This window comes from Anomaloglossus baeobatrachus, chromosome 8, assembly GCF_048569485.1.
Source record: "Anomaloglossus baeobatrachus isolate aAnoBae1 chromosome 8, aAnoBae1.hap1, whole genome shotgun sequence".
Lineage (NCBI taxonomy): Eukaryota > Metazoa > Chordata > Amphibia > Anura > Aromobatidae > Anomaloglossus > Anomaloglossus baeobatrachus.
In genome coordinates this window covers 16,014,247-16,026,993 of record NC_134360.1, presented here as the reverse complement: position 1 = coordinate 16,026,993, position 12,747 = coordinate 16,014,247, and the positions used below count along the sequence as shown (strand labels likewise).

Here is a 12,747-nt window from a genome sequence, read left to right as displayed (position 1 = left end):
CAGGAATCTTGTACATTAATAGCGCTATATAAATGAATAAATATTATTATTATTATTGTTATTATTATTACACATCTCCTGTTACTAAATAAATTTACTTTTATTTGATATCTTTAATGTGAAATGCTCTTATTTTTTGTGACAGATGAACAGTGAGCAGAGAAAGCTGAGGGTGAGTTTCTATAAAATGTATCTATCTTTTGTATGTGTATCTTTCCCTATCTCACACATCCTGCAGCTGAGCGGGGTCCGGAGATTATCACTGAGCGCTCAAAAAAATACTCAGCACTAAGTCCCTCCATGACCGCAGGCACACAGCGTACGGGCTCATAGACTTTCTGTGCTCAGAGAGATGTTTTTCTATTTATTACTGACCCTGTACTGATCCTGGATTACACCCTGTATTATACCCCAGAGCTGCACTCACTATTCTGCTGGTGCAGTCATTGTGTACATACTTTACATTACTGATCCTGAGTTACCTCCTGTATTATACTCCAGAGCTGCACTCACTATTCTGCTGGTGCAGTCACTGTGCACATACATTACATTACTGATCCTGAGTTACCTCCTGTATTATACTCCAGAGCTGCACTCACTATTCTGCTGGTGCAGTCACTGTGCACATACATTACATTACTGATCCTGAGTTACCTCCTGTATTATACTCCAGAGCTGCACTCACTATTCTGCTGGTGCAGTCACTGTGCACATACATTACATTACTGATCCTGAGTTACCTCCTGTATTATACTCCAGAGCTGCTGTCACAAACCACCGGGGGGGTCACTCAGAAATCCCCCGCGCTGGCTACCAGTACGTCACAATCGGGGGGTAACAAGTGGGGGTCACCCCTCCTTTATACCTCCCGACCGACAGACAGAGCACGTGACGCGCTCTCTAGCGCCCCTCTTATAGTCAGGCCAATTATGGAATTGCCCGACAATAAGCAAGGAGGCCGCTATACTACTTATGCCGATTATTGAAGGGTCCCCAGTGAGAGTAGGGTATATATTCCCCCGACCTCCGCGGGCGGAATATATAAAACCTCCCCGGATCTCACTGGCCTCCCCACAATAATCCTTGGCACAACTCGCTGCCACCAACCGCTTCACGGTAACTATTAGCCGAACACACAGACGTGGGATTCAAGATCGAGATAACAGAACAGCCCAAGATTAATTATATAATTTAATCAGCCTAAAGCACACTAGAAACTACAATATATACAATAGGGAATCTACAGAATATACATATGTCAGAGTACAGTTACAGATAAAGCATGGTTTACAAACAGGCATACACAGTTCCCGCAGTTACCTTGTGCGTCTGGCCACAGGGGGGCGCTGTAGGCCAGGTTTCCAGGAACTCCCACAGATGTTTCCTACACGTGACCCCCAGCGAAAGAACCCTGGAAAATGGCCGAAGTAGGGTTATCAACCTGGGCAAATCCAGGTCCCCTCCTACCTTAGTGACCTCAGAGGGAGCACTGCTCCACCCCTGGCTGGAGTTATGGACAATCCACAACATGGAATATGGGCCATAACTTTGCCTGGGAGCGTCGTAGGCGGACGCCGACGCTCTCATTGTGACAGTTATGAATTTAGCTACAGAATGAGAGGACTCATGACTCGTCTACTAGTTCCACATTGGCTGATATCACGCCTGGGGTATTTCCCAAGCTCCCGCTCCCATAAAAAGGGTGTGCCAGCATCGTCCGCATGCGGAGACACCATTTTTATGGTTGCCATATTTATCGGAAATATGGCTTGCGAGATATGAACCATTTTTTACTGGAGTCGTTCTGTCTGGATACTTCCAAGCTTGCTAATTAGATAGCAGCTCCTACCACAGGGTCACGGCAGGGAGTCCTCCTGTGTCCATTGTTCCCACATCATCTCATCTCCATATCATAGGAGATGGCCATGGGATGTGACACCTTCACAGATGCTGGACATTGAGGACAAGAAGGGAGGGGGGCACTGCCAGGGAGTGATGAGCGATTATGACTGGAAGTCATAATTCATCTTCATATCCCGGGATTTGCCTCACACCTCCCCCCTTTTGAGGGCGCTAGGGGTCAGCACACTCCGGTGTTCCCCCGTGCGCCCGTCCGCGACCTCTCCTTGTCGGGACAGCCCGTCTGCGTTACCGTGGTCACGGCCCCTTTTGTGGCGAATGGTGAAGTTGTATTGCTGGAGCGCAAGGCTCCATCGCAACAATCGCCCATTCGTCCCAGAGACGGTGTGCAACCAGCTGAGGGGATTGTGGTCCGTCTCCACGATGAAGTGGCGCCCGTCTAGATAGGGTTGCAGACGCTGCAGGGCCCACACTATGGCCAGGCACTCCTTCTCCATCGTGGAATAGGCCACTTCCCTTGGTAACAGCTTCCTGCTCAGGTACAAGACTGGGTGCTCTTGGCTCGCAGAGTCCACCTGGCTGAGCACCGCACCGAGGCCGAAGTCACTGGCGTCGGTCTGTACTACAAACGGCCGCGTGAAGTCGGCTGCCTGTAGCACGGGTGGGCTGGACAGGGCGTCCTTTAGGGCCTGGAAGGCTGTCTCGCAGTCCATTGTCCAATCGACTGCAGAGGGCAGCTTCTTCTTGGTGAGGTCCGTCAAGGGCTTTGCCAGGCTACTATAGCGTGGAACAAACCTCCTATAGTACCCGGCGGTCCCTAAGAAGGACATCACCTGCTTCTTGGTCCTGGGGGTGGGCCAGGATTCGATGGCCTCCACTTTCTCAGGCTCGGGCTTCAGTGTTCTCCCGCCTACCCGGTGACCGAGGTACTGGACCTCGCTCATGGCCAGCTGACACTTTCCCGGCTTGATGGTCAAACCTGCCCGGTGGATCCGCCTGAGCACCTGTGCTAGATGCTCTAGGTGGTCCTCCCAGGTGGGACTGAAGACGGCAATGTCATCCAGGTACGCGGCCGCGTACCCTTCAAGTCCCTTGAGCAAGGTGTTGACCATCCGCTGGAAAGTGGCAGGGGCATTCCTCATCCCGAATGGCATCACCGTGGACTCGTATAGTCCAAATGGGGTAATAAAGGCAGAGCGTTCCCTGGCCTTGCGAGTCAGGGGGATCTGCCAATATCCCCGGCTCAGGTCCATGATGGTCAGGTACTGAGCCCCGGCCAACTGATCGAGCAGGTCATCGATGCGTGGCATTGGGTACGCATCGGCGACCGTGACAGCATTGAGCCCCCTGTAGTCCACGCAGAACCGAGTGGTTCGGTCCTTCTTAGGGACGAGGACTACAGGCGAGGCCCAAGCGCTGTTGGATGCCTGGATCACCCCCAGCTTCAGCATCTCGTCAATCTCCTGGCGCATGTGTTGCTGCACCTCCAGGGAGACCCGATATGCTGAACGCCGGATCGGGGGATGATCCCCAGTGTCCACGTGATGGACAGCCAAGTCAGTCCTTCCGGGCTGGTTGGTAAACAACCCCCGGAAGGGGAGGAGGGTGGCCCACAGCTGGGACCGTTGGTCCTCCAAGAGCTGGTGGCCAACCTCCACATCCTCAATGGATCCGCCTGCCCTAACCTGGGCTAGCATATCCAAGAGGGTTTCCGCTTCTCCCTCCTCGGGCAGGTTGCACACGGGGAGCGCACATGCCTCCCGCTCATGATGTGCCTTCATCATGTTCACATGGAAGGGCTTCCGCCTTCCACGGGCAGGGTCCAGGGTGACCAGGTACGTCACAGGGTTGAGCTGCTGGTACACGAGGTATGGGCCTTCCCAGGCTGCCTGAAGCTTGTCCTGTGGTACGGGGACCAGTACCCACACCTTTTGACCCACTTGGTAGGTCCTCTCACAAGCGTTCTGGTCGTACCAACGCTTCTGATCGGCCTGGGCTTGAGCCATATTGTCGTGTACCAGTTGCGTCAAGGCCTGCATTTTGTCCCGGAAGCGCATGACATACTCGATAACCGACACTCCAGGGGTGGCCAAATCCCCTTCCCAAGCCTCTTTCACCAGAGCCAGGGGGCCCCGCACACGTCGCCCGTACAGGAGCTCAAACGGTGAGAATCCTGTTGAGGCCTGTGGAACCTCCCGGTAAGCAAATAACAGGTGTGGGAGATACCGCTCCCAGTCACGCCCATGGGAGTCGACCAACATCTTAAGCATCTGCTTTAAGGTGCCATTGAACCGCTCGCACAGGCCATTAGTCTGTGGATGGTACGGGCTGGCCACCAGATGTCGCACCTGGACTTGCTTACAGAGGGCCTCCATCAGCTGGGACATGAATTGGGTCCCCCGGTCAGTGAGCATTTCCTGGGGAAAACCCACTCGGGAGAAAATCTCCAGCAATGCGGTGGCCACCTTGTCAGCCCGAATGGCCGACAAGGCCACTGCTTCTGGGTACCGGGTGGCATAGTCCACTACCGTCAGTATGAAGCGTTTCCCGGAGCTGCTGGGGATGGCCAGCGGGCCGACCAGATCCACAGCCACCCTCCTGAAAGGCTCATCGATGATGGGCAGAGATACCAGTGGGGCTTTGGGGCGTGGCCCCGCCTTCCCCACTCTCTGACAGGTTTCACACGAACGGCAGTAGGCAGCCACATCGGCCCCCATTTTTGGCCAGTAGAAATGCTGGTTTAACCTGGCCTTGGTCTTAGCGATCCCTAGGTGTCCGGCCATCGGAATCTCATGTGCGATCCGCAACAACTCCGTCCGGAACGGATAGGGTACCACCAACTGTCGGTCCCTGGGCCACGCCTCCGGTGAACCCTGCTGGACCGTGGCCCGGTACAGCCGTCCTTGGTCCCAGACCACTCGCTCCGGGTCCGAGTCCGAGGGAGGCTGTGCCGCCTGCTCCTTAAGAGCTTTCAGGCTGTCGTCAGCTTCTAACGCTGCCTGAAACCCCTGACTAGATGTGGCCAGAATCGACGAGACTGTCACATCTTCGGTCAGTACCCCGGGACCTGTGTCCTGGCCTCCACCTGACTCGGCTGCCACTTGGTCAGAAGGGGAAGAGCTATCGGACCTCCGGGAGGCCCCTTGGCTTCCAGCACTCCCACTGCGGGTGACAGCGGCCACAGCCGCTGCGACCGTGGGTCGTGCCTGCTCCTCCTCCGTTCCTGACCAAGTCGCCGGTTCAGGCAGACCGACCTGGCTTCCTGACACCCCGGTTGTGGGGGAACCATGCACCGAGATCTTACCTGGGAGCACTTCCGCTCCTGGACCGGCCCCAATCTCACCTGCCTGTTCCCCTCCTGCAGCAACAGAACCCCGCTGTGAAATCTCTGGGGACCCCACATTTGCTGTGGTAGCCCCCACCCCACACACTGGTCCTCCCCCTGCAGCACCCTGCTCTCTGCTTATCCCTGCAGAGGGCAACAGATCCCAGCTCACAGGCTGGTTACTTGTAGAGGCATTGTCACACCTTTCTCTGACCCCCTCCCCTGTCACAGCTGCAGCTGTGTGTGTGTCTATGGTGTCTGTGCAAGCAGAAATATCAGAGTTCACTCCCCCCTCTCTCACATCATTCATAGATAACACATTAACATTGTCAGGAGTCATGTCCGTACTGGCTGAAGGTTCAGCCCTTGGTGGGGGCCCAAACTGGGAGGTTATCTGCCCCAAATCTGTCCCAAGTAGCACGTTTGCGGGGATCCGATCAGTTACCCCCACCTCCCTCACCCCTCGCCCTGCGCCCCAGTCCACATAAATGTCAGCAACAGGCAGCGCCGGGTCAATGCCTCCAATCCCGGAGACAGCGAGGGTTTTTCCAGGGATCAAGTCTTGGGGGGACACCATCTCAGGCCGCACCAGAGTCACCTCCGAGGCGCTGTCTCGCAGTCCTATGGTCACAGACCGGCCGACGGTGACAGGTTGGAAGCTGTCCAGGGACCTACCACCACCCCCACCCACACAATACACCTTGGGCGGCCCTTGGGACGGGGACGGAGCCGGGGCCTTGGGACGCTGAGGGCACATGGCCTTGAAGTGTCCAGGTAAGTTGCACTGGTGGCACCGTCTTGGTTCTGCCACGGGCCTGGAGAGGGGAGTTGAGGGGGACACCCCCTGCAGTCTAGGGGCAGGTGGGGCAGTCGCAGAGTTCATCTTACCCCCTCTCCAGGTGCTGCTGGTGGCTGCTCTCCTGGCCTCAGGAGCCCGATTGTTGGTGTAGTCATCGGCCAGGGCAGCTGTAGCCGTGGACCCCTTTGGCTTCTGGTCTCGGATGAACTGGCGGAGATCCTCAGGGCAGTTCCACAAGAGTTGCTCCGTGATGAACAAGTCCAGGATCTCCGGTCCGGTGGAAAGCTGCAGGCCTTGGGTCCAGTGGTCGGCAGCTCGGGCAAGTGCCCGCCGGTGGTCAGCCCAGGAGTCCTTTGGTCCCTTTTGCAGGGTCCGGAACTTCTTGCGGTAGGACTCTGGAGTGAGGTTGTACTGTTGGATCAGGGCCCGCTTGATGGTGTCGTAGCCCTGATCTGCCTCAGCAGGCAAGTCCCCAAGGATATCCAGGGCCTTACCCCTTAGACGGGGGGTCAGGTATTTGGCCCACTGATCCTTGTCCAGATGGTGCTGCAAGCAAGTCCGTTCAAAAGCAGTCAGGAAAGAGTCCAAGTCTCCATCCTTCTCCAGCACTGGGAAGTCCTCAACACGGACCTTTGGAAGTTTGGTGTTTTGAAGGTCACATGTGGCTGATGAGGGCCGGAGCTGAGCTAGCTGCAGCTGGTAGTCACGGTCTGCCTGTCGCTCTCGCTCTTCACGCGCTGCCTGCCGCTCCGCAGCCTCACGCGCTGCTTGCCGCTCCGCAGCCTCAGCGTCACGCGCTGCCTGTCGCCCACGCTCGGCCATGAGTATCTCGTAGGTATCCCGGTCTCCAGCCATAAGCCTGGCCACGGCAGCTTGAAGGAGGGCCTCTGCACCTCTCAGGCCGGAGGGATTGGCAAGTGGTGATCTGCGGCACGCTGCAGAGCCAGGTGATTCACTGTCCATTTCAGAGCGGAGGGCTGGCATCTGGCTCGTTGAGGACCCTTGGGCGAGCTCCTCCTCATTTTGTCCAGCAGTGCCAGGTTGTGCGATGTCCTCTGCAGAGCTGTTCTCTGGCGTCTGGCTCCTGGAGGACTCGTGGACAACCTCCTCATCGTCTCTGGCCTTAGCATCGGCCATTCCTTTGGCTTTGCTCCTGGTGCTCTCAGCCATTCTTGCAGACTTTTGGTCACTGACACAGAACTGACACCTGATGCCTCCACACACCTTACAGTATCTGCACTCTGACACTCTAGTGTTGAGCTAGTCTGAAGACCCCAGCAGCCACAGCTGCTGCAGGCAGTCTTTAGTGTCTGGGAGTATGGGTCTCACACTCACACACACTATTATCTCGATCCCACCGCTATGCCACCAATATGTCACAAACCACCGGGGGGGTCACTCAGAAATCCCCCGCGCTGGCTACCAGTACGTCACAATCGGGGGGTAACAAGTGGGGGTCACCCCTCCTTTATACCTCCCGACCGACAGACAGAGCACGTGACGCGCTCTCTAGCGCCCCTCTTATAGTCAGGCCAATTATGGAATTGCCCGACAATAAGCAAGGAGGCCGCTATACTACTTATGCCGATTATTGAAGGGTCCCCAGTGAGAGTAGGGTATATATTCCCCCGACCTCCGCGGGCGGAATATATAAAACCTCCCCGGATCTCACTGGCCTCCCCACAATAATCCTTGGCACAACTCGCTGCCACCAACCGCTTCACGGTAACTATTAGCCGAACACACAGACGTGGGATTCAAGATCGAGATAACAGAACAGCCCAAGATTAATTATATAATTTAATCAGCCTAAAGCACACTAGAAACTACAATATATACAATAGGGAATCTACAGAATATACATATGTCAGAGTACAGTTACAGATAAAGCATGGTTTACAAACAGGCATACACAGTTCCCGCAGTTACCTTGTGCGTCTGGCCACAGGGGGGCGCTGTAGGCCAGGTTTCCAGGAACTCCCACAGATGTTTCCTACACGTGACCCCCAGCGAAAGAACCCTGGAAAATGGCCGAAGTAGGGTTATCAACCTGGGCAAATCCAGGTCCCCTCCTACCTTAGTGACCTCAGAGGGAGCACTGCTCCACCCCTGGCTGGAGTTATGGACAATCCACAACATGGAATATGGGCCATAACTTTGCCTGGGAGCGTCGTAGGCGGACGCCGACGCTCTCATTGTGACAGTTATGAATTTAGCTACAGAATGAGAGGACTCATGACTCGTCTACTAGTTCCACATTGGCTGATATCACGCCTGGGGTATTTCCCAAGCTCCCGCTCCCATAAAAAGGGTGTGCCAGCATCGTCCGCATGCGGAGACACCATTTTTATGGTTGCCATATTTATCGGAAATATGGCTTGCGAGATATGAACCATTTTTTACTGGAGTCGTTCTGTCTGGATACTTCCAAGCTTGCTAATTAGATAGCAGCTCCTACCACAGGGTCACAGCAGGGAGTCCTCCTGTGTCCATTGTTCCCACATCATCTCATCTCCATATCATAGGAGATGGCCATGGGATGTGACACCTTCACAGATGCTGGACATTGAGGACAAGAAGGGAGGGGGCACTGCCAGGGAGTGATGAGCGATTATGACTGGAAGTCATAATTCATCTTCATATCCCGGGATTTGCCTCACAGCTGCACTCACTATTCTGCTGGTGCAGTCACTGTGCACATACATTACATTACTTATCCTGAGTTACCTCCTGTATTATACTCCAGAGCTGCGCTCACTATTCTGCTGGTGCAGTCACTGTGTATATACATTACATTACTGATCCTGAGTTACATCCAGTATTATACTCCAGAGCTGCACTCACTATTCTGCTGGTGGAGTTACTGTGTACATACATTACTGTTCCTGGGTTACATCCTGTATTATACTCCAGAGCTGCGCTCACTATTCTGCTGGTTGTCATTCATTAGTTTCAGCTCTGTATTCCCCTTTCCTGATTGCAGAGCGCTGGTTTTGGTGACAGGGTTTGGATTCTCTTTCAGCTGAATTATCTGTTCATGAAGAGCAGTGTGGAGAGTGGCCCGGTGGTTCCCATCCAGACGCAGTGGCTGGACTCCATGCTCAGCTTTGTACCACGGTCTCTTCGGAGGGGAAAGGACAGGGAGGCTTTGGTCACTGAACTGTTGGAGGAAGTTTCCCAAGACTTTGAGAAGAGTATGAAGAGACACCTGGGTGAGTCACCTTAAACCCAAACACCGTGCAGCCAAATTCGCCCCGTTCTTGTACCTGTTGCCCACAATGAGAAGGGTTTGTTTGATGCAATGATTCTGGAAAAAAGCGCTCTGCAGTCTATCAGTCCTGGATGGAGCGCAGCGCTTACAAGCTCTTTTCTATAAAGCGTGGATCCGGCCAGATTCCGTGTCCCTGCATTCTGCAAAGCTTCCTCTTGCAGCAGCTTTGTAGAGCGCAGTGTCCGCGCCACCGGTGCAAACGGAGGATTAGTCAGGTTCACAAAGCCCCCCGCCAAGGAGGAAGCCAGGGGCTGGAGATCAGCGCGCTCCTGAAGAGTCAATATGTGACAACCCCTTTAAGCTTTCTGTTGTGTGGAATAATTAACATTTTTTTTCCTTTTTCAGTGAAAAGTATTCTAGTTAAACCAGAGGTTAAAGGGTTAGAAGCAGAAGAGTCGGGGCTGTTACCGGAGTTTCCCTCGTGAGTGTTCCTCCTCCTGCTCCATGCATCTGGTGAGACGTGAGCGCACATTAATCCCCGAATATTCGATTTCACGTCTTCCCACTTCAGAGGTCTGGATTTCTCCAAGCCGTGGCATCAGAGCTTCATCCAAGCAAGAATGGAGATGATCAATCACCTGCACCTCGTGCACCCGGCCCTCCGCACCATGCTGGAGCTGGGATACACAACCTTCTCCGATCTGCTGATTGTCGATCTGTCCGGATACAGGTTGGACAGATGCTTACAATCTATTCTCATGTGTCATGTAACCATTGTAAAGATCTAATGTTCTTTTCTCTTTCCCAGGTCCAGGGGTCCTGTAGAATGCGAATCCCTGCGAAACAGCGTCTCCTTGTCCTGTGCGAAGACAGAAGAAAAGCTGCTGAACTCCTGGTACCCCAAAGTGATCAATCTGTTTGCCAATCCGGATGCCCTGGAGATGATTAAAGCGGAGAAACTGGATTCCTTTTATAATTGCGTCTCGACTCTTATGTCCAACCAGGTAAGGCCCCTTCACACGTCAGTGATTCTGGTACATACAGTACAGACCAAAAGTTTGGACACACCTCATTCAAAGAGTTTGCTTTATTTTCATGACTCTAAAAATTGTAGATTCACATTGAAGGCATCAAAACTGTGAATTAACACATGTGGAATGAAATACTTAAAAAAGTGTGAAACAGCTGAAAATGTGTCTTATATTCTAGGTTCTTCACAGTAGCCGCCTTTTGCTTTGATTACTGCTTTGCACACTCTTGGCATTCTCTTGATGAGCTTTAAGAGGTAGTCACCGGAAATGGTTTTCCAGCAGTCTTGAAGGAGAGATGCTTAGCACTTGTTGGCCCTTTTGCCTTCACTCTGCGGTCCAGCTCACCCCAAACCATCTCGATTGGGTTCTGGTCAGGTGACTGTGGAGGTCAGGTCATCTGGCATAGCACCCCATCACTCTCCTTCTTAGTCATATAGCCCTTACACAGTCTGGAGGTGTGTTTGGGGTCATTGTCCTATTGAAAAATAAATGATGGTCCAACTAAACGCAAACCGGATGGAATAGCACGCCGCTGCAAGATGCTGTGGTAGCCATGCTGGTTCTGTATGCCTTCAATTCTGAATAAATCCCCAACAGTGTCACCAGCAAAGCCCCCCCACACCATCACACCCCCTCCTCCATGCTTCACGGTGGGAACCAGCCATGTAGAGTTCATCCGTTCACCTTTTTTACAAAGGCACGGTGGTTGGATCCAAAGATCTCAAATTTGGACTCATCAGAGCAAAGCACAGATTTCCACTGGTCTAATGTCCATTCCTTGTGTTCTTTAGCCCAAACAAGTCTCTTCTGCTTGTTGCCTGTCCTTAGCAGTGGTTTCCTAGCAGCTATTTTACCATGAAGGCTGCTGCACAAAGTCTCCTCTTAACAGTTGTTCTAGAGATGAGAAGGTGTGTCCAAACTTTTGGTCGGCACTGTATATATTGCTGTTTTTATACATATCAGAATCAGGGACATACCCAGACCCATTAAAATTTATGGGTCTGCGCATACATCAGTGATTTTTCACTGACCGTGTTTCCGTGCGGTGTACACACGTGTCCTTGTGTTGCGCACGGAGACAAGTCCGTTTTTCTCTGGTATCACTGATGTAACACGGACCACGAGTGATGTGATCCGTGTAACACGTACCAGAAACAACACATACATTTAAAATTAAAAGCTTTTTAAACTCGCCTGTCTCCAGCGCTGCTGTCTCCTGCTTCAGGGCTGGCTAATTATGCTCATGCATATTCACTGCACAGCCGACCCGGAAGTAGCAGCAGCGGCCGGACACAGCATCGCGTGGACAGGTGAGTATAAGTGCCTGATCGCCGTGTATTATCACGGATAGCACACGGAGATCACAGGTGTGCCAAAATCACGGCACACGGAGGGACATATGCGTCTTTAACATGTCAGTGAAAAACATGTGAAGGGGGCCTAAGAGCTGTGATACATAATGACATATTCATTATTGTATCTCTCAATCACAGACTTTATGGGGTATTTCTATCTTGTGCATTTAGGGAATATCCACAGTCTCCTATTTGCCAATATAGCTCACATTTAGTAGGCAATGAAAGAACACAACAGCCACATTGTCTACATTGTCTACCACGCTGGTGTTTTTTTTTTTGTTGTTTTTTTTTTTTTTTTAATTCTTTATTTAAAAGCAAATATAGAGACAATCCAAATTTGACAAATTACATATTTCGGCCAAAGTAGGCCTAATTTACATCTGCTAAACAACAACATATGGAAATGGCAACACCATAGTCTTCCCTTGTTAACCAAATGTTCAATGTAGCAAAGGGATCTCTGGTGTATTCTTCAAGAGACCACTCACTCCTCCGCTCTCCGTCACCGTGATTGACAGGCTGCCATGTATTCAGGTACAGCCATTATTCACTGCTGAGAGGGACGGGAATGCAGGGACAAGCGGAGGGAGAGCTTCCCTCAATAATGCCCTATATAGACAGGATGACGTCCTTCTATAAAGTTCCCCACCAGCCGGACTTCATGGGAGAGTACAAAGATGGCAGTCATAGAAGTCTTCATGAGGCCCCCAGATGCCAGGACAACCACCAGACCCTTGCAATTACTCTGCAGGGGTCCAGTGGGAACAAATGCATGCTTACACCGATAATAATACTGTATATAGACAGGATGACGTCCTTCTATGAAGTTCCCTACAAGCCTGATTTCACAGGAGAGTACAAAAAATGGCAGTCATAGAAGTCTTCAAGTGGCCCCCAGATGCCAGGACAACCATCGGACCCTTGCGATCACTTTGGTGGGATCCTGTGGGCGCCAATGCATGCTTACACCGATAATAATACTGTATATAGACAGAATGACGTCCTTCTGTGAAGTTCCCCGCAAGCCTGACTTCACAGGAGAGTACACAAAATGGCAGTCATAGAAGCCTTCATGAGGCCCCCAGATGCCAGGACAACCACCAGACCCTTGCAATTACTCTGCAGGTGTCCAGTGGGAATAAATGCATGCTTACACCGATGAT

The 12,747-nt window shown here is 52.3% G+C and overlaps 1 protein-coding gene across 1 annotated transcript in view; it reads left to right on the top strand.

The window, feature by feature from the left end:
* The window catches only part of DNAH12 (dynein axonemal heavy chain 12), a 331,588-nt gene that overhangs the window by 2,564 nt on the left and 316,277 nt on the right, over positions 1-12,747 (top strand). Inside the window, exons 4-8 of the mRNA XM_075321326.1 lie at positions 146-172; positions 9,007-9,196; positions 9,601-9,676; positions 9,767-9,925; positions 10,004-10,199. Coding sequence (XP_075177441.1) covers positions 146-172; positions 9,007-9,196; positions 9,601-9,676; positions 9,767-9,925; positions 10,004-10,199 — 648 coding nt within the window. The remainder of the gene's footprint in view (positions 1-145; positions 173-9,006; positions 9,197-9,600; positions 9,677-9,766; positions 9,926-10,003; positions 10,200-12,747) is intronic.